This window comes from Myxine glutinosa, chromosome 2 (assembly GCF_964187855.1).
Source record: "Myxine glutinosa chromosome 2, kmMyxGlut1.1, whole genome shotgun sequence".
In the NCBI taxonomy this organism is placed as follows: domain Eukaryota; kingdom Metazoa; phylum Chordata; class Myxini; order Myxiniformes; family Myxinidae; genus Myxine; species Myxine glutinosa.
In genome coordinates, this window is record NC_136262.1 from 121,359,977 (window position 1) to 121,378,191 (window position 18,215).

General features: G+C 53.5%; 1 protein-coding gene across 7 annotated transcripts in view; it reads left to right on the forward strand.

Moving 5' to 3' along the window:
• CDC37 (cell division cycle 37, HSP90 cochaperone) overlaps positions 1–18,215 on the forward strand; it is a 74,804-nt gene that overhangs the window by 55,034 nt on the left and 1,555 nt on the right. For all 7 annotated transcript variants that reach the window (XM_078771606.1, XM_068099754.2, XM_068099755.2 and 4 more), the window contains 2 exons: positions 6,367–6,549; positions 9,725–9,796. In XM_078771606.1, the coding sequence (XP_078627732.1) occupies positions 6,367–6,549; positions 9,725–9,796 (255 nt within the window). The remainder of the gene's footprint in view (positions 1–6,366; positions 6,550–9,724; positions 9,797–18,215) is intronic.

An 18,215-nucleotide genomic window follows, 5' to 3' on the forward strand; every position in this document is an offset into this window, starting at 1 on the left:
AGTCAGGGCACAATGGAGGTCATCTTCCACGTGGAGTCGATTACGCTGTTTCGATTTGATATTCAACAGCGTTGAAAACCCCGCTTCGCAGAGATAGGTAGACGAGAATGGCAGAAGCACCCGGATAGCTATCTGGCTGATATTAGGGTAGTGACCCATTCCCACCCAAAACTCTGTCAAGCTCTTCTCCTCGAATGTGTCTTTGGCAAATGAATCGTTTCGGAGATCCAGGAATTCATCTTGCATTGCCTCTGGCATGCTCTCCACACAAAGGTTGACGGAAAAAGGATTCCTCACAATTTTTGCCTCATTGTCGTCTAAATCAGGAAAATAGGAAATATGAAATTCTAGCTCCAATGACTGCAGATGCTCAAGAATGTCATTTTTCAGTATGGGATCAAGCTCTTTTCCCATGCTGTCTTGCAATTCAGACATTCTTTCGAACATAGCAATGTTTCCTGTGTTCACTTTCCTGCGCCAGTTTTGGAGCTTGGCAACAAATCCTCTGAGATGATCATGGAAAAGAATAATATCAGTCGCTCTTCCTTGGAGCTTGAGGTTCAGCTGGTTCTGCTGCTCGAAAATGTCAGCAAGATAAGCAAGTCGTTCGTTCCACAATTCTTTGTCATAATGCTGCAGGAGGTCATGTTTCCCTTGAAGATTCAAGAAATGTTTGACTTCCGCACGAAGTTCAAAGACGCGGTTCAGAACATTCCCTTTCGAAAGCCAGTGTACAGCAGTATAGTACAGCAACGTTTCATGTTCCGCGTTCATGTCTTTGCACAGCTCCTTGAACATTCGGGTGTTGAGACCCCCTGCCTTGATGTAGTTAACAATCTTGATTACGACTTCAAGAACTTTCTTCAATGAGAGAGGGAGAGTCTTACAAGCCAGTGCGTAGCGATGAATCATACAGTGGGTTCCTTTCGCTTGTGGTGCCAGCATCTTCACCTTTGTTTGGAATCCGGATTTGGAACCAAGCATGGCAGGAGCACCATCAGTACATACACCGCATACATTCTCCCACTGAATTCCTCCCACATCGAAGAACAACTTCATTTTTTCCATGACGTCGTTAGCTTTTGTCGTTGTTTCCAGGGCACTGCAAACAAGAATTTGTATGCTGAATCGAGACTCGTGAAAGAGCTAACATTTATTTCACAAACAAATCAACCAGACAAACAAAATATATAAAAAGAGGGAGCGGAAGACAAGATGGGGAGAGAAGGGGAAGCACACAAACACAACATTTGAGAGCAGGGAGAAGTGTGGGAGGGAGAGGGCTTGGGGGGAGGAGGCGTGGGAAGGGGGGGGTGGGAGAGGTATAAAACACAAGGAGACCAAGGACTTCCAGGACAGAAGTTGGTATTTCAAAAAAGTGTAGGATTTGGGGTGAAATTAGCGGGGGTAGAAAAGATCAAGGTTTTGGATGGGGGAAGATAAGAGATGGTGGTGAACAGCTGTTTTAAAGACCTGGAGGGTGGAGTGGGATTGAAGAGAGTGAGGGAGTTTGTTCCAGAGGGGGGAGAAAAGAGGAATGAAGGAGTGAAGGTGAGCAGAAAGTCTTGATTCTGGCAGTTTAACCATAAGAGGGTTGCAGGCAGATCTTGTGCGACCTGTAGGAATATTTGGGGGACAGAGCCCAGAGAGAGCTGGGGGGGCAAGGCCAGAGAGGAGTCGGTAGAAGACGGAAAGACCACCAACCTGCCTGCGGTGAGTGAGTGAAAGGCCCTTGGAGTTAGCTTCATCGTGGGAGATTCCAATGATTCTGAACGCTTTGGTTTCAACAGCCTGAAGACGAGCTAGGTGTGAGGCAGGAGCACCAGACCAGAGGGGAGAGCAGTATTCCATAGAGCTGCGGATGAAAGCCTTGTATGTGGTGAGGAGCTCAGGTGTGCCAAGGAAGGACGGCGCACGACGGAGGATGCCCAGTCGAATTCTTCCTTGATATCATCTCCCTTGACATAGCGAATGAATGCTAGTAGCTGGGAGCAGGAACTAACATCGGTCGATTCATCAAGTTGAAAAGAAAACAAGCCGAAAGGCGCCGCCTTAATCTCTTTGATGATCTGTTGTTTCACATCTTCCTGGACAGTTGCTACATTTTGTTGTTGAAAAGCTCCTCCCTCATCCAACTTCTGTCGCTTTAAATTTCTTTCATGCCGCTTGATTAATTCGGGATCCTGCTTTGCATGTTGTGCGTGATTCATCTTGAGGTGTAACTTCAACTTGGATGGCCTCATGGATTCAGTACTCAAAACCTTGTGACACCGCACACATTGTGGTTTCTCTTGGCCAGACACGGTAATGGACGTGAATCCAAGCTTTATGTATTCGTCAAGATACTTTCTTTTTTTACTCCTAGAAGCCATAATGTCAAATCTGCAATAGGAAAAAAAAAACAACTATCAAAGTCAAAACAACATTTAAAAAAACAAAAAAACAATATTTAATTTTTAGTATAGTTCAAATTATCCCATGGCCCCCAGGTTGGGAACCACGGGTATAGAGTCTATTTCAAAATCATAATTTTATTGAGGAATTTATGAATATCTCCAACCTACCTTACAACATCCAGTGGGACCCCAAAACATTCCACAGAAGGTTTGGCGGGGCTAGCTCCAAAAATGAGGGAGTAGTTTGGGGACGGACGGACGGACAGACAGACACTTCAGTTTTATAATATAGATGCCCAAGACCAAGGACACTACATAAATGGCTTTAAGAAAATGGCGGGGCTGAGTTTATGGGACACTTAGGTTCATCAAGGTAGAAACAAGAAGACGTCATGCGGAGCACGATACTTGCAAAATACGCCCCCCGCCCCAAAGTTTTCCGTTGACACAGCAAATTGTCCATTTCATGAAGATTTAAAATTGCGATATTGATCAAGGTTCGGGTCAACGGGATGAAAAGTGACGATTTTTCAGATGAAAAACGATGATTTTAGAAGTTTGACTTTGAGTTGACCTTTGACCTTTTGACCTCAAAAATAGTTGGTTTCCCAATTCAGTGACGCAATGCAAATGCTGTTTAATTTTCAAGTCAATCGGATGTAAATTGAGGATTTTAAAAACTTTGCCTATGTTGACCTCAAAAATAGTTGGTGGTTGAATTCAGTGACCATATATGTAAATCCTCTTAGAAGTTCAAGTCAATCAAATGAAAATTTGTGATTTTAGAAATTTGGTCTATGTTGACCTTTTGGCCTATGTTTACCTGAAATATGATACGTGGTTGAATTCAGTGACCAGATATGCAAGTCCTCTTCAAATTTCAAGTCAATCGGATGAAAATTGAGGATTTTAGAATTTTGGCCTATGTTGACATTTTGGCCTATGTTGACCTAAAATATAATACGGGGTTGAATTCAGTGACCAGATATGCAAGTCCTCTTCAAATTTCAAGTCAATTGGATGAAAACTGAGGATTTTAGAAATTTGGCCTATGTTGACCTTTTGGCCTATGTTGACCTCAAAGATACTTGGTGGTTGAATTCAGTGACCAGATATGCAAGTCCTCTTCAAATTTCAAGTCAATTGGATGAAAATTGAGGATTTTAGAAATTTGGCCTATGTTGACCTTTTGGCCTATGTTGACCTCAAAGATACTTGGTGGTTGAATTCAGTGACCAGACATGCAACTCCTCTTTAAATTTCAAGTCCATCAGATGAAAAGAGGATTTTAGAAATGTGGCCCATGTTGACCTTTTGGCCTATGTTGACCTTTTGGCCTATGTTCACCTAAAATATAATTTGTGGTTGAATTCAGTGACCAGATATGCAAGTCCTCTTCAGATTTCAAGTCAATTGGATGAAAATTGAGGATTTTAGAAATTTGGCCTATGTTGACCTTTTGGCCTATGTTGACCTCAAGAATACTTGGTGGTTGAATTCAGTGACCAGATATGCAAGTCCTCTTCAAATTTCAAGTCAATTGGATGAAAATTGAGGATTTTAGAAATTTGGCCGATGTTGACCATTTGGCCAATGTTGACCTCAAAAATACTTGGTGGTTGAATTCAGTGACCAGATATGCAAGTCCTCTTCAAATTTCAAGTCAATCGGATGAAAATTGAGGATTTTAGAAATTTGGCCTATGTTGACCTTTTGGCCTATGTTGACCTCAAGAATACTTGGTGGTTGAATTCAGTGACCAGATATGCAAGTCCTCTTCAGATTTCAAGTCAATTGGATGAAAATTGAGGATTTTAGAAATTTGGCCTATGTTGACCTTTTGGCCTATGTTGACCTCAAGAATACTTGGTGGTTGAATTCAGTGACCAGATATGCAAGTCCTCTTCAAATTTCAAGTCAATCGGATGAAAATTGAGGATTTTAGAAATTTAGCAAAGTTGGTGACATTTGGCCTATGTTGACCTTTTGACCTATTGAGCCCAAAAACAATAGGCTTCTTGCTTTTGACCAACTCTACCATTTGGTGAAGTTTTGTGAAGATCGGTTGAAAATTGTGACCTGTCGGCCGGTGACAAACAAACAAACAAACAGACAGACAAACAGACAGAACCACAAACACAACCGACCAATATACTTGAAAAATCTTTGATTTTGCAAGTAACAAAGTAGGAATCGCCTCCGATCATGATGTTAAAAAAAAAAAACTCGTGTCATAACAGCTGTACACCCAAAGGCACAACTAGGTATGTAGAGTAATCCACTGGCACATCTGCAAAAGTCTCAATATCTGAGTTCCAGAAAACTTGTGGAAACATGAACCAAAAGCAATCACTGAAATCAAGCCAAAATCCTTCTGGGAGAATGTCCTGTGGACAGATGAGACCAAATTATAACTTTTTGGTGAAGCACATCATCTCTATGTTTACAGAAAACAAAATGAAGCCTTCAAAGAAAAGAACACCTTCCCTATAGTCAAACATGGAGAGGAGGTTCAGTGATGTTTTGGGGTTGCTGTGCTGCCTCTGGCACTGGGTACCTTGAATATGTGCACGGCATCATGACGTCAGGAGATTACCGAGGCATTTTGGAGCGCAATGTTCAACCCTGTGTCAGAAAGCTGGGTCTCCGTCAAAGGTCATGGGTCTTGCAGCAGGACAATGACCCCAAACACTTTAAAAAGCACACAGGAATGGTTCAAGACAAAACGCTGGACTGTTCTGAAGTGGCCAGCAATGAGTGCAGATCTAAATCCCATTGAACACCTGAAACAGCTGTTGGGAAAAGGCACCCTTCAAATCTGGGAGAACTGGAGCAGTTTGCACATGAAGTGGGACAAACTGCCAGTAGAGAGATGTAGGAAGCTCATTCATGGTTATAGGAAGTGCTTGACTGCAGTTGTTTTGTCCAAAGGCCGTGTGTGCTACCAAATATTAAGTCTCGGGTTTCAATAATTTTGTCAATGCCATTTCTTTTTATTTTCTGATTTCAAAGGATATATTAAGTTCTGAATCAAAAACAAAGGTTCTGTAATATTAACAGTGAAATAAAGAATTGTGGAGACCAAATACTTTTGTCAATTTCAACTTATTTTTAGAGAAAATTATTCTAGAAAAGAGTTATTTGAAAAAAGTGCAAGGGTGCCAATATTTTGGCTACGACTGTATACTTTAATTCATACGTGAGAGGCTATTGTGGAAAATCGCATCATATAATGCATAAAATTGCTCGAAGATCCTAATTTGAAAACTATAGCACCTACAAAAGCGATGCATACAGTGATTCATAGGTATGAAGATCAAACATTCGATGATGTGAGTGAGGAAAGTGGAAAACAAAATTTGAGCGCTTAATTATACACAAACCGTTGCGGCCTGTTCCAAGGCATGCCATTTTTGAGCAGGCCGAAAAAGCACAAGACCTCTGCGAGGGATAGCTAACTAACCAAGGATAAAGCCTGTTCTGTTTTAATTAAATGAGGCCATTATTTATCTTCAAAAAGGTGTTTTGACACACCCAAACACCCAGTTTTCATTCATGCATTCCCTTGGAGGTCTTGAAGTATGTATGCAAAGTTTCGGGCCACTAGGTTTTGGAGTTATGGAAGACACACACACACACACACACACACACACACACACACACACACACACACACACACACACACACACACACACACACACACACACACACACACACACACACACGCGCACGCACGCACGCACACACACACACACCTGAAGTATGTATTACTCTTCATTTGTGGGTGAGAAAAGCTATGAAGGACTTGTCAGGTTAAGCACTTTTGCAATTCTCTTCAAGATCATCAATACATTTTACATTGTAGGGAAATGCTCATAACGGACTCTTAACAAGTATAAAGTTTTATCCACCTTTTACCCCTCACCCCCTCCCATTATCTTGCAATCCACTCTTCCTTTGCTTTTGTTAGACCTCAGATAAAGTTTACCTCGAGGCCTTTCAGTCTGAGGTGTGTGGGTTTGAAGAGAGAGTGAGAGAAAGGGCGCAAGTGAGGTTGGAGAGAGCAAGGCGAGAAGCGGAAGAGGAGGAGCGAAAGGCGAGGTTGGGTCCCGGCGGTCTCGATCCTCTCGAGGTCTTGGAAACTCTGCCACCGGTGAGAAACATTTAATACTACCGTTTAATTTTGATATTCTGAAGAACCATGTTTGTAGCATCCTGTATGTTGCATTTACTACATGACGGGAAGCATTAAATCGTATTTCCAGTCATAATTATGATACTTGACCAAATTTAATGAAGGCACCAAAATGTTCAGGATGATGCTGCAGAACTGTTGATACTATTTTCAGACAATATTCTACAAATAGCTGATTAAATCTATGCAAAAAGAGTAAAAATGACATGTACTTCAATTGCCAACATTCTATTGATATGACGTTTTCCAACATTCAACATTATCTTTTTTAAGACGTGAATTTTTTCCTTTTTCTCCAACAACCTCATCTCAGATCACCAATTCCGATTCAGGCCTGGTAACTCCACCTTGGACATCCTGCTTCTACTCTCCCAACAATGGATGGAGGCCCTCAATGTCAGACATGAAATCAGGGCCGTCTCTCTGGACATATCTCATGGTTTTGATTGTCTGGCATCCTGCATTGTTCTCCAAACTCTGCCTATGGCATCCAAGGTCAGCTCCACACGCAGCTGACTGACTTCCTCTACTCACGTAGCCAACGTGTGGTACTCGATGGAATCCTTTCATCTCTTATCCTTGTCAAGGCTGGAGTGCGCAAAGGCATTATCCGAGGCCCAGTCCTATTCCTAATCTTCATCAATGATCTCTCTGACTCTGGAAAATCCTCTATCCATTTGCTGATGACTCCACCCTCTGCCGTGACATCCGTCATCCTTCAGCCAGGCTGCAGCCTTTTCCCTCTCTTTAGACCTTGACAAAATCACAAGCTTGTCAAACACTTGGAAGGTTTCTAATAGATCCGAGTGTCTGGCATTGGGGGTAATATGGTGCAGCATGATGTCATGTCATGCCGTTACTATTATTAGGTCGGAAAGAGGTGTGTGTGTGTGTGTGTGTGTGTGTGTGTGTGTGTGTGTGTGTGTGTGTGTGTGTGTGTGTGTGTGTGTGTGTGTGTGTGTGTGTGTGTGCCTGGCTGGCTGTGCGTGTGTGGCTGGCTGTGCGTGCATGCGTTTGTGGCTGTGTGTGTGGCTGTGCGTGTGCGTGCGTGTGCGTGTGTGTGTGTGGCTGTGCGTGCGTGGCGGTGGCTGTGCGTGGCTGTGCGTGCATGGCTGTGTGTGCGTGCGTGTGTGGCTGTGTGTGCGTGCGTGTGTGGGTGTGTGCGTGCGTGTGGCTGTGCGTGTGCGTGTGGCTGTGCGTGTGTGTGTGTGGCTGTGCGTGCGTGCGTGGCTGTGCGTGGCTGTGCGTGCGTGCGTGGCTGTGCGTGCGCGTGTGGCTGTGCGTGCGCGCGTGGCTGTGCGTGCGCGCGTGGCTGTGCGTGCGCGCGTGGCTGTGCGTGCGCGCGTGGCTGTGCGTGCGCGTGTGGCTGTGCGTGCGCGCGTGGCTGTGCGTGCGCGCGTGGCTGTGCGTGCGTGCGTGGCTGTGCGTGCGTGTGTGGCTGTGCGTGCGTGTGTGGCTGTGCGTGCGTGTGTGGCTGTGCGTGCGTGCGTGTGTGGCTGTGCGTGCGTGCGTGTGTGGCTGTGCGTGCGTGCGTGTGTGGCTGTGCGTGCGTGCGTGTGTGGCTGTGCGTGCGTGCGTGTGTGGCTGTGCGTGCGTGTGTGGCTGTGCGTGCGTGTGCGGCTGTGCGTGTGTGTGGCTGTGCGTGTGTGTGTGGCTGTGCGTGTGTGTGTGGCTGTGCGTGCGTGTGTGGCTGTGCGTGCGTGTGTGGCTGTGCGTGTGTGTGTGGCTGTGCGTGTGTGTGAGTCAGTCAGTCATAACTTTTTTTACCATTTGAGCTTTGTCATAAAATTTTCAACAAAGCTTTATTTTGAGAATATGGAGAAAGCAAATTAATAATTTGGTCAAAAGGTCAAGCAACATCACATGAAGTCCAGTTGAACTGAAATTTGAATTTGCATATTGGGTCACTGAATTGATTTACCAATCAAAAGCTAGAAGCCGATTGTTTTTGTTTTTTTAGATCAATAGGTCAAAGTTACATAAAATCATGAATTTTCATCCGGTTGACTTGAAATTTGAACAGTATTTGCATATTGGGTCACTGATTTGGTCAACCAAAAATCAGAACGATCGATTTTGCCGTTTTGACGTGTCAACGGTGTCCATGACAACAGGCTTGTCTATTTACCATTAAGCTTCAGTGTGTCGTTCCAGGCCATAATCTTTGTACCATCTGAGCTTTTGTCATCAAATCTTCAAGAAAGCGCTATTATGAGAATGTGGAGAACACTAATTAAAAAGACATCTTCTTCTCCGCCTCTTCCCTTTATGAGGGGTGAGGTCCAACAGTACCGAGCTCCAGCCCTGCCTTGACTATTCCCCTCTGTCCTTCACGATCATCAATACATACATAATACTCCTCCATTCCCCATTGTCCTCAGCCAACTCTCCCCACTCTTCAACTGCCTCCAACTTACCCCTCCACATACAATCCTCCCATCGCAACTGCGGCCTTCTCCTCCTACTTTGTTGCCGCCGACAACAATACGATACACTCTCTTTGCCATTCTCTCTTCCCCCATCCGGACCAAATGTCCAGCCCATCTCAGCTTGCATTTCACCAACTTCCTCCCTCAGTTCATCCATTCTCCTTCTATCCGCCCTCTTCACTCCCACAATCCTCCTGACCCAGTTGTTCTTGCAAACCTGCAGCCTCTGTTGTTGTCTCTCTCTCAATGTGACCGTCTCCAAACTGTAAAGGGAGGCCGGCATTACGCACGACATCAGAACCTTTCCTTTCAATCTCCTTGAAATCTTTCTGTCTGCCATTACTCCCTCCATCCTCGTCCACTCATTCACACCCACCTGAACCCTCCTCCGCACCTCTGCCTCTGACTTACCATCCCTGGTCACTGTTCTCCCCAGATACTCAAACATATTTTCTTCTCTGATTTCCTTCCCCTACAACCTGATATTCATTTCTTTTCTCTGCTGTCCGACCCACATCACCTCCATGCTCATTTTCAGCCCATGTTTCTCAAATGCCTCCTTCCACTCCCCCAGAACTTCCTGCATCTCCTGCCCACTTAATTCATGTTGTGTCGATGTGGCACAGGAATGACAGGCATGATGGGTGAAAGTGTCTGCTGTATCAAAGTTCCTTGTGTAATGTCATGTTGTATGTAAACTGCAGGAGCTGAAGGAGTGTTTTGATCAGAAAGATGTTAGTCAACTGCAGGAAGTTATTGCCAAGATGGATGCCGCTGTGAGTACTTACTTAAATGTGTTATTGACTTTATAAACTTTTGTTAAAATGAAACGTGAAAAAATATGTGCTTACAGGTGTGTCCATACAAAAGTAAGTCCAACTTGGACATGCTATCTATACTTGCACCTCTCAATTTGAGCATCACGTGTATGAAAACAACTGTAACCCTGCTTATGTGTGTTCCGCAACCCCCTCCCCTCCCCCGTTAGGTGTGCTCCACTCCCCCTCCCTTGTGTCATATGTATTCCGCACCCCTCTGGTTACATGTTCCGCACCCCCACCTCTAGTTGCATGCGTTTCACCCACTCCCAGGTCACGTTTCACCCCTCCCCAGTCAGGTGTTCCCACTCCTCAGTCACGTGTTTCTCTCCCCACTCCCCATAGTTACGCGTTTCTCTCCCCCCCCCCCCCCATGTTACGTCTTTCTCTCCCCCCCCCCCTGGTTACGTGTTTCTCTCCCCCCCCACCCCCCTGGTTACGTGTTTCTCTCCCCCCCCCCCCACCTCCCTGGTTACGTGTTTCTCTCCCCCCCCCACCCCCCTGGTTACGTGTTTCTCTCCCCCCCCCCACCCCCCTGGTTACGTGTTTCTCTCCCCCCCCCACCCCCCTGGTTACGTGTTTATCTCCCCCCCCCATATGTTACGTGTTTCTCCCCCCCTCTGGTTATGAGTTTCTCTCCCTCCCCCCTGGTTACGTGTTTCGCCCCCCCCCCCCCCCGGTTACGTGTTACTCTCCCGTCCCCCCGGTTACGTGTTACTCTCCCGTCCCCGTCCCCCCCCCCCGGTTACGTGTTGCTCTCCCCTCCCCCACCCCCGGTTACGTGTCCCCCCCCCCCATGTTATGTGTTCCCCCCCCCAATGTTAAGTGTTTCTCCCCCCCCCATGTTATGTGCCCCCCATGTTACGTGTCCCCCCCCCCATGTTACGTGTCCCCCCCATGTTATGTGTCCCCCCCCCCATGTTACGTGCCCCCCCTATGTTACATGTCCCCCCCCATGTTACGTGTTCCCCCCCCCCCCCCATGTTACGTGTCCCCCCCCCCATGTTACGTGTTTCTCCCCCCCCCATGTTACGTGTTTCTCCCCCCCCCCCCATGTTACGTGTTTCCCCCCCCCCATGTTACGTGTTTCTCCCCCCCCCCCCATGTTACGTGTTTCTCCCCCCCCCCATGTTACGTGTTTCTCCCCCCCCCCCATGTTACGTGTCCCCCCCCCATGTTACGTGTTTCTCCCCCCCCATATGTTACGTGTCCCCCCCCCCCATATGTTACGTGTCCCCCCCCCCATATGTTACGTGTTTCCCCCCCCCTCTGGTTATGAGTTTCTCTCCCTCCCCCCTGGTTACGTTTCGCTCCCCCCCCCCATATGTTTCGTGTTTCTCCCCCCCCCCTCTGGTTATGAGTTTCTCTCCCTCCCCCCTGGTTACGTGTTTCGCTCCCCCCCCGGTTACGTGTTACTCTCCCGTCCCCCGTCCCCCGTCCCCCGGTTACGTGTTACTCTCCCCCCCCCCCCCCCGGTTACGTGTTACTCTCCCGTCCGTCCCCCCCCCCCCGGTTACGTGTTACTCTCCCCTCCCCCCCCCCTGGTTACGTGTTACTCTCCCCTCCCCCCCCCTGGTTACGTGTTACTCTCCCCTCCCCCCCCCCTGGTTACGTGTTACTCTCCCCTCCCCCCCCCCTGGTTACGTTTCTCTCCCCTCCCCCCCCCCATGTTACGTGTTTCTCTCCCCTCCCCCCCCCATGTTACGTGTTTCTCCCCCTCCCCCATGTTACGTGTTCCCCCCCCCCCATGTTACGTGTTTCTCCCCCCCCATGTTACGTGTTTCTCCCCCCCCCCCCCATGTTACGTGTTTCTCCCCCCCCCCATGTTACGTGTTTCTCCCCCCCCCATGTTACGTGTTTCTCCCCCCCCCCCCATGTTACGTGTTTCTCCTCCGCCCCATGTTACGTGTTCCCCCCCCCCCCCATGTTACGTGTTTCTCCCCCTCCCCCATGTTACGTGTTTCCCCCCCTCCCCCATGTTACGTGTTTCTCCCCCTCCCCCATGTTACGTGTTTCTCCCCCCCCCCATGTTACGTGTTTCTCCCCCCCCCCCATGTTACGTGTGTCTCCACCCCCCATGTTACATGCCCCCCCCACATGTTACGTCCCCCCCCCATGTTACGTGTCCCCCTCCCATGTTACGTGTCCCCCCCCCCCATGTTACGTGTGTCCCCCCCCATGTTACGTGTCCCCCCCCCCCCCATGTTACGTGTCCCCCCCCCGTTACGTGTCCCCCCCCCATGTTACGTGTTCACCCCCCATGTTACGTGTCCCCCCCCCCCCATGTTACGTCCCCCCCCCCATGTTACGTGTCCCCCCCCCATGTTACGTGTGTCCCCCCCCCATGTTACGTGTCCCCCCCCCATGTTACGTGCCCCCCCATGTTACGTGTCCCCCCCCCCCCCCCGTTACGTGTCCCCCCCCCCCGTTACGTGTCCCCGTCCCCCCCCCCGTTACGTGCCCCCCCCCCCGTTACGTGTCCCCCCCCCCATTACGTGTCCCCCCCCCATGTTACGTGTTCACCCCCCATGTTACGTGTCCCCCCCCCCCCCATGTTACGTGTCCCTCCCCCCCATGTTACGTGTCCCCCCCCCCATGTTACGTGTCCCCCCCCCCATGTTACGTGCCCCCCCATGTTACGTGTCCCCCCCCCCCATGTTACGTGTCCCCCCCCCCCATGTTACGTGTCCCCCCCCCCATGTTACGTGTCCCCCCCCCAATGTTACGTGTCCCCCCCCCCCCATGTTACGTGTCCCCCTCCCCCATGTTACGTGTCCCCCCCCCCCATGTTACGTGTCCCCCCCCCCATGTTACGTGTCCCCCCCCCCCCCCCCGGTTACGTGTCCCCCCCCCCCCCGGTTACGTGTCCCCCCCCCCCCGGTTACGTGTTACTCTCCCCTCCCCCCCCCCTGGTTACGTGTTTCTCTCCCCTCCCCCCCCCCTGGTTACGTGTTTCTCTCCCCTCCCCCCCCCACCCCCCCCGGTTACGTGTTTCTCTCCCCCCCCCCCCGGTTATGTATCCCCCCCCCCGGTTATGTATCCCCCCCCCGGTTATGTATCCCCCCCCCCGGTTATGTATCCCCCCCCCCAGTTATGTATCCCCCCCCCCCGGTTATGTATCCCCCCCCCCGGTTATGTATCCCCCCCCCGGTTATGTATCCCCCCCCCCGGTTATGTATCCACCCCCCCGGTTATGTATCCCCCCCCCGGTTATGTATCCCCCCCCCCCCGGTTATGTATCCCCCCCCCCCCCCGGTTATGTATCGCCCCCCCCCGGTTATGTTTCCCCCCCTCCCCGGTTATGTTTCCCCCCTCCCGGTTATGTATCCCCCCCCCTCCTGGTTATGTATCCCCCCCCCTCCTGGTTATGTATCCCCCCCCTCCTGGTTATGTGTCCCCCCCCCCCTCCCCCCTCCTGGTTATGTGTCCCCCCCCCCCTCCTGGTTATGTGTCTCCCCCCCCCCCCCCCCCCCAGTTACGGGTCCCCTGCTCCACCCTTCCGCCCCAGGTTATGTGTCTCACTCCCTGCCCTCCTCCCGCAACACATGTTCCGCCCCCCCCGCTCCCAGTCGTGTGTTACCCCCACCTCACACCAGTCACGTATGACTAAACACTATGTAAACTTTACATCGTGTTTCATTTGTCAGATAACCGCACAGCACAAGGTTGAAAATATTTTTTTCCTAATGGGACAGTGACCCTGGCTTGCGGCCTTGTGTGTGTTCTGGATCTATGGATCGGTCACAGTGCACAAACGTTTGAGCTCATCACTCTATTGTAATGTTTTGATTCTCACCTTGAGTTTTGCAAACTTCAGACATAATTAACACTAATTTAACACAAACCACAAGTTTAATAACATATCAAGTTTAATTTAACATACCTTCAATTTGTGCTTCAACGCATTTTATTTTTTGCTATTTTGTTGCTGTTCAATGACGCACAGTTATTGTTTAGCCAAGTTTCATCACCGTCGTCAAGCAGACGATATTGAAACGTTCTGTGGAATCTTTGTATTAAAGCGCGGCGTTACGCGCGCTGCTTGCGAGCAAGGAGGAAGCGGACAAGCGGTAACTTATAAGCGTCTTTATTTCAGGAGCTCACTGTAACACTGGCGCGCTCCGGGCTGCGCGCCCGGTGTATATCATGAGGCCACGCCTACCCCTCGGGCGTGGCCACCGCCCACTTGGTGCGCGGAATGATGTCACCACGCCAGTGGGCTTTTGTGTCCGCCACACGCGCCCCCCCAGAATTCCCGCGCACCTGGAGGGCCAGTTTGCAGGGCAGACGAATGACCCGGCCGAAGCGCCCCCTGGCGATCGGCGGCGTCCGGGGTGCAGGGATGCCAGGTGGGATGCCCCTGGCTGCCCCTGGGATGGGTGCAGGACCGGGGGGCGGCGTGGCGGCGGCGGGGCTGGGCGGTGCCGGGGGTCCGCCCGCAGGGGGGCGGCCCCGACGTGGGGGTCGGGCCACTGGCGGTGGATGGTCCACGTCGAGGTGGGCCGGCTTGAGGCGGTCTACCGAAACGCGGTCAGGAGTACCGCCGATGTCCAGGGTGAAGTGCTTCGCCCCGGTCTCCAGCACGCGGAAAGGCCCGTCGTACGGGGGCCGCAGTGGTGTCCGGTGGGCATCGTGGCGGACGAAGACGTACTCCGCTGTGCGAAGCTCCGGGGCGACGTGCGTCGGTGGGTGCCCGTGGCATGCCGTTGGCACCGGGGCGAACCTCTGGGCGGTCTCTTGCAGAGCGGAGCGCTGCTGTGCCGCGGACCATGGTGCCGTGGAGTCGGGGAGGAACTCGCCCGGCACCCGCAGCGGTTGCCCGAAGACCAACTCCGCCGCGGATGCGCGCAGGTCCTCCTTGGGCGCCGTCCGGAGGCCCAGCAGGACCCAGGGGAGCCTGTCGACCCAGCCGCCGTCGCGGAGGGTGGCCCGGAGGTGAAATCGCTCACACAGGCCGTTAGCCTGGGGGTGGTAGGCCGTGGTTCGGTGCAGCCGGACCCCGAGCCCCTGCGCGACCGCCCCCCAGAGCTCCGAGGTGAACTGGGGGCCGCGGTCGGACGAGATGTCTGAGGGGGCGCCGAACCGGGCGACCCAGGTGGCGATGAAAGCCTGCGCGACATCGGCCGCCGTTGACGACGCCAAGGGCACGGCCTCCGGCCACCGGGTGGTGCGGTCCACCATGGTGAGGACGTAGGTGAAACCCCGCGAGGGGGGCAGAGGTCCCACCAGGTCCACGTGGACGTGGTCAAACCGGCGTTCCGGCACCGTGAACGGGGCCAACAGGGCCTGGGTGTGCCGGTGCACCTTGGCGCGCTGGCACGCGAGGCACGTCCTGGCCCAGCCGCGGACGGCCTTCCGGAGGCCATGCCAGACGAACCTGTCGGCGATCAGCCTTTGGGAGGCCCTCGCGCCCGGGTGGGACAGGCCGTGGATGGCGTCAAACACCTGGCGCTGCCAGCCCGCGGGCACGATGGGGCGAGGACGCCCGAGGGAGACATCGCACAAGAGGGCCGCGCCCGCGCCGTCGAACGCCACCTCGGTGACGGCGGTCCGCAAGGCCTGGACGTCGGGGTCAGCGGCCTGGTCCGCTGCCATCCGGGCATAGTCGATGCCGAGGTGGACTGCGTGGGCGACGGCCCGGGAAAGGCAATCCGCCACCAGGTTGTCCTTCCCCACGACGTGCTGGATGTCCGTTGTGTACTCGGACACGGCCGAGAGGTGACGCTGCTGCCGGGCCCGGACTGCCGGACTGCTGCTCGGTGACCTTGCCCATCGCGAAGATCAGCGGCTTGTGGTCGACGAAGGCAGTGAACGCACGGCCCTCGAGCAGATGGCGGAAGTGCCTGACCGCCAAGTGAAGCCCGAGCAACTCGCGGTCGAAGGTACTGTAACGGCGTTCGGGCGGGCGAAGCTGCCGGCTAAAGAACGCCAGCGGTTGCCAAGCTCCACGCACCCATTGCTCGTGCACCGCGCCCACCGCGTAGTCCGAGGCATCGGTGGTGAGGGCGATCGGTGCATCGGGCGCCGGGTGCGCGAGCATGGTGGCGTTCGCCAAGGCGAGCTTCGCGCCCGTGAACGCCGTGTCCATCTGCTCGGTCCAGGTAACGTCGCCTTTGCCCGGCTTACCTCGGAGAGCTTCGTGCAGGGGGCGCAGGAGCTGGGCGATACGGGGCAGGAACCGATGGTAAAACTTCACCATGCCCAGGAACTCCTGCAGCCCTCTGATCGTGCGGGGGCGCGGAAACCCCTTCACCGCCTCCACCTTGGCCGGCAGGGGGACGGCTCCGTGCCTGGTGACACGGTGCCCCAGAAAATCGATTATGGTGGCGCCGAACCGGCACTTTGCGGGGTTCACAATCAGGCCATGCTGCCCCAGGCGTTCGAAGAGCGTGCGGAGGTGGCGTAGGTGCTCTTCGCGGGACGCGCTGGCGACGAGGATATCGTCCAGGTAGACGTAGACAAAATCCAAGTCACACAGGACGCTGTCCATCAGTCGCTGGAACGCCTGAGCCGCATTCTTCAGACCGAAGGGCATGCGCAGGAACTCGAAGAGTCCGAATGGCGTGATGACCGCCGTCTTCGGGACGTCCTCCGGCCTGACGGGGACCTGATGGTAGCTGCGTATGAGGTCCACCTTCGAGAAGAAGGACATGCCCGCCAAACGGGCGGAAAAGTCCTGAATGTGGGGGACGGGGTAGCGGTCGGGAGTCGTGGCGTCATTGAGACGGCGATAGTCCCCGCACGGTCGCCATCCCCCGCCGGGCTTCGGCACGATGTGCAGCGGCGACGCCCAAGCGCTCTGAGCGCCGAACGATGCCGAGTCGCTCCAGGGTAGCGAACTCCGCTTTTGCCACCGCCAGCTTCGTCGGCTCGAGGCGGCGTGCCCGGGCGTAGACCGGTGGCCCGACGGTGGGGATGTGATGGGCCACCCCGTGCTTGACGGCCCCCGCCGAGAAGGTGGGCCGCGTGAGGGCCGGGAAGCCGGCGAGGAGGCGGGTGAATGCGTCCGCTGCCGGAAGCGTACAGACCAACGTGGCCGGAACCGAACCGTTCGGCTAGCCGCTCGTTGAGCTGGGCAACGCACAAGCGAGCGAGCTGAAGGTCTCGGCCTGGACAAGACGTCTGCGCTTGACATCGACCAGGAGCCCATTAGCGCACAGGAAGTCCGCGCCAAGCAGTGCCATGGGCACGTCGGCGGTGACGAACGTCCATCGGAAAACCTGCCCTCCGAACCGCAGAGAGAGGCAGCGTTTTCCGTACATACGGATGGGCGTCCCGTTCGCGGCAAGCAGCGTGGGGCCCCCACCCGCGGCGTGCTTGTCTGACGTGCCGGCGGGAACGACACTCACTTGCGCTCCCGTGTCGCACAGGTAACGGCGCCCGGAGAAGGTGTCCGTTATGAACAGCAGGCTGCTCGAACGGCCGGCGCTCATCGCCACTATTGAGCGCCGGCCCGGGCGTTTCCCGACCTGTTGAAGGAGCATGGCGGATGACACTGCCGAGCTTCGTGGCCGAACTTGGCGTGGAACCAGCACCAGGTGGTGGAGCTGGAGGAGCGCGGCTGGCTCCGCCAGGCCGGTGGAGTTGGCGGGTTTCCCCGCGGTGGCGGTTTTCGCCGCGGCGGTGGGCGGGGCGTGGCGGCGGTCACGAGGTGCGTATCAGCATGCTGCGTATGCTGTATAAGCTGATGCTGTGGATCAGCAGCATCAGCAGCAGCATCAGCAGCATCAGCCACGAGGGCCGTGACGGCCACGCCGACTCTCGCCCGCGTGTCCGAAGCGGTGAAGTACTTGTCCGCCTCGGCTGCCAATGCTCGGGGTTCCGTTAGCCCGGTCCCGGCCAACGCGAGGCGAACCTGCGCTGGAAGTTGGCGACGGAAAAGCGCCCGGAATAGAGAACCGGGGGCTTCGTCGCCCAACAGTGACAGCATATGGTCCATTCGGACCGACGGGCGCGTGTCACCGAGCTCGGGGAGATCCAGGAGGCGGTCGGCCCGTGCGTCGTCCGTGAGGCCGAACGTGGCTAGGAGTAGCCGCTTGAGTGCCTCGTACTTGTGGCCGTCCGGTGGGTGGCGAAGGACGGACACAACTCGAGCGGCCGTGCCGGGCCCGAGGGAGGCGACAACGTGGCAATAGCGCGTGTCATCGCCGGTGAGGCGCTGAAGCTGAAATTGGGCTTCGGCCTGGACGAACCAGACTTCGGCCTGAGCCTCCCAAAATTCGGGAAGTTTGATGAAGTTGGCCATGGCAATGGCGTCGCGTCTGGAAGGATCGCTCCGGCAGATCCAACGTCGAGGGGGTCACCAGTAAAGCGCGGCGTTACGCGCGCTGCTTGCGAGCAAGGAGGAAGCGGACAAGCGGTAACTTATAAGCGTCTT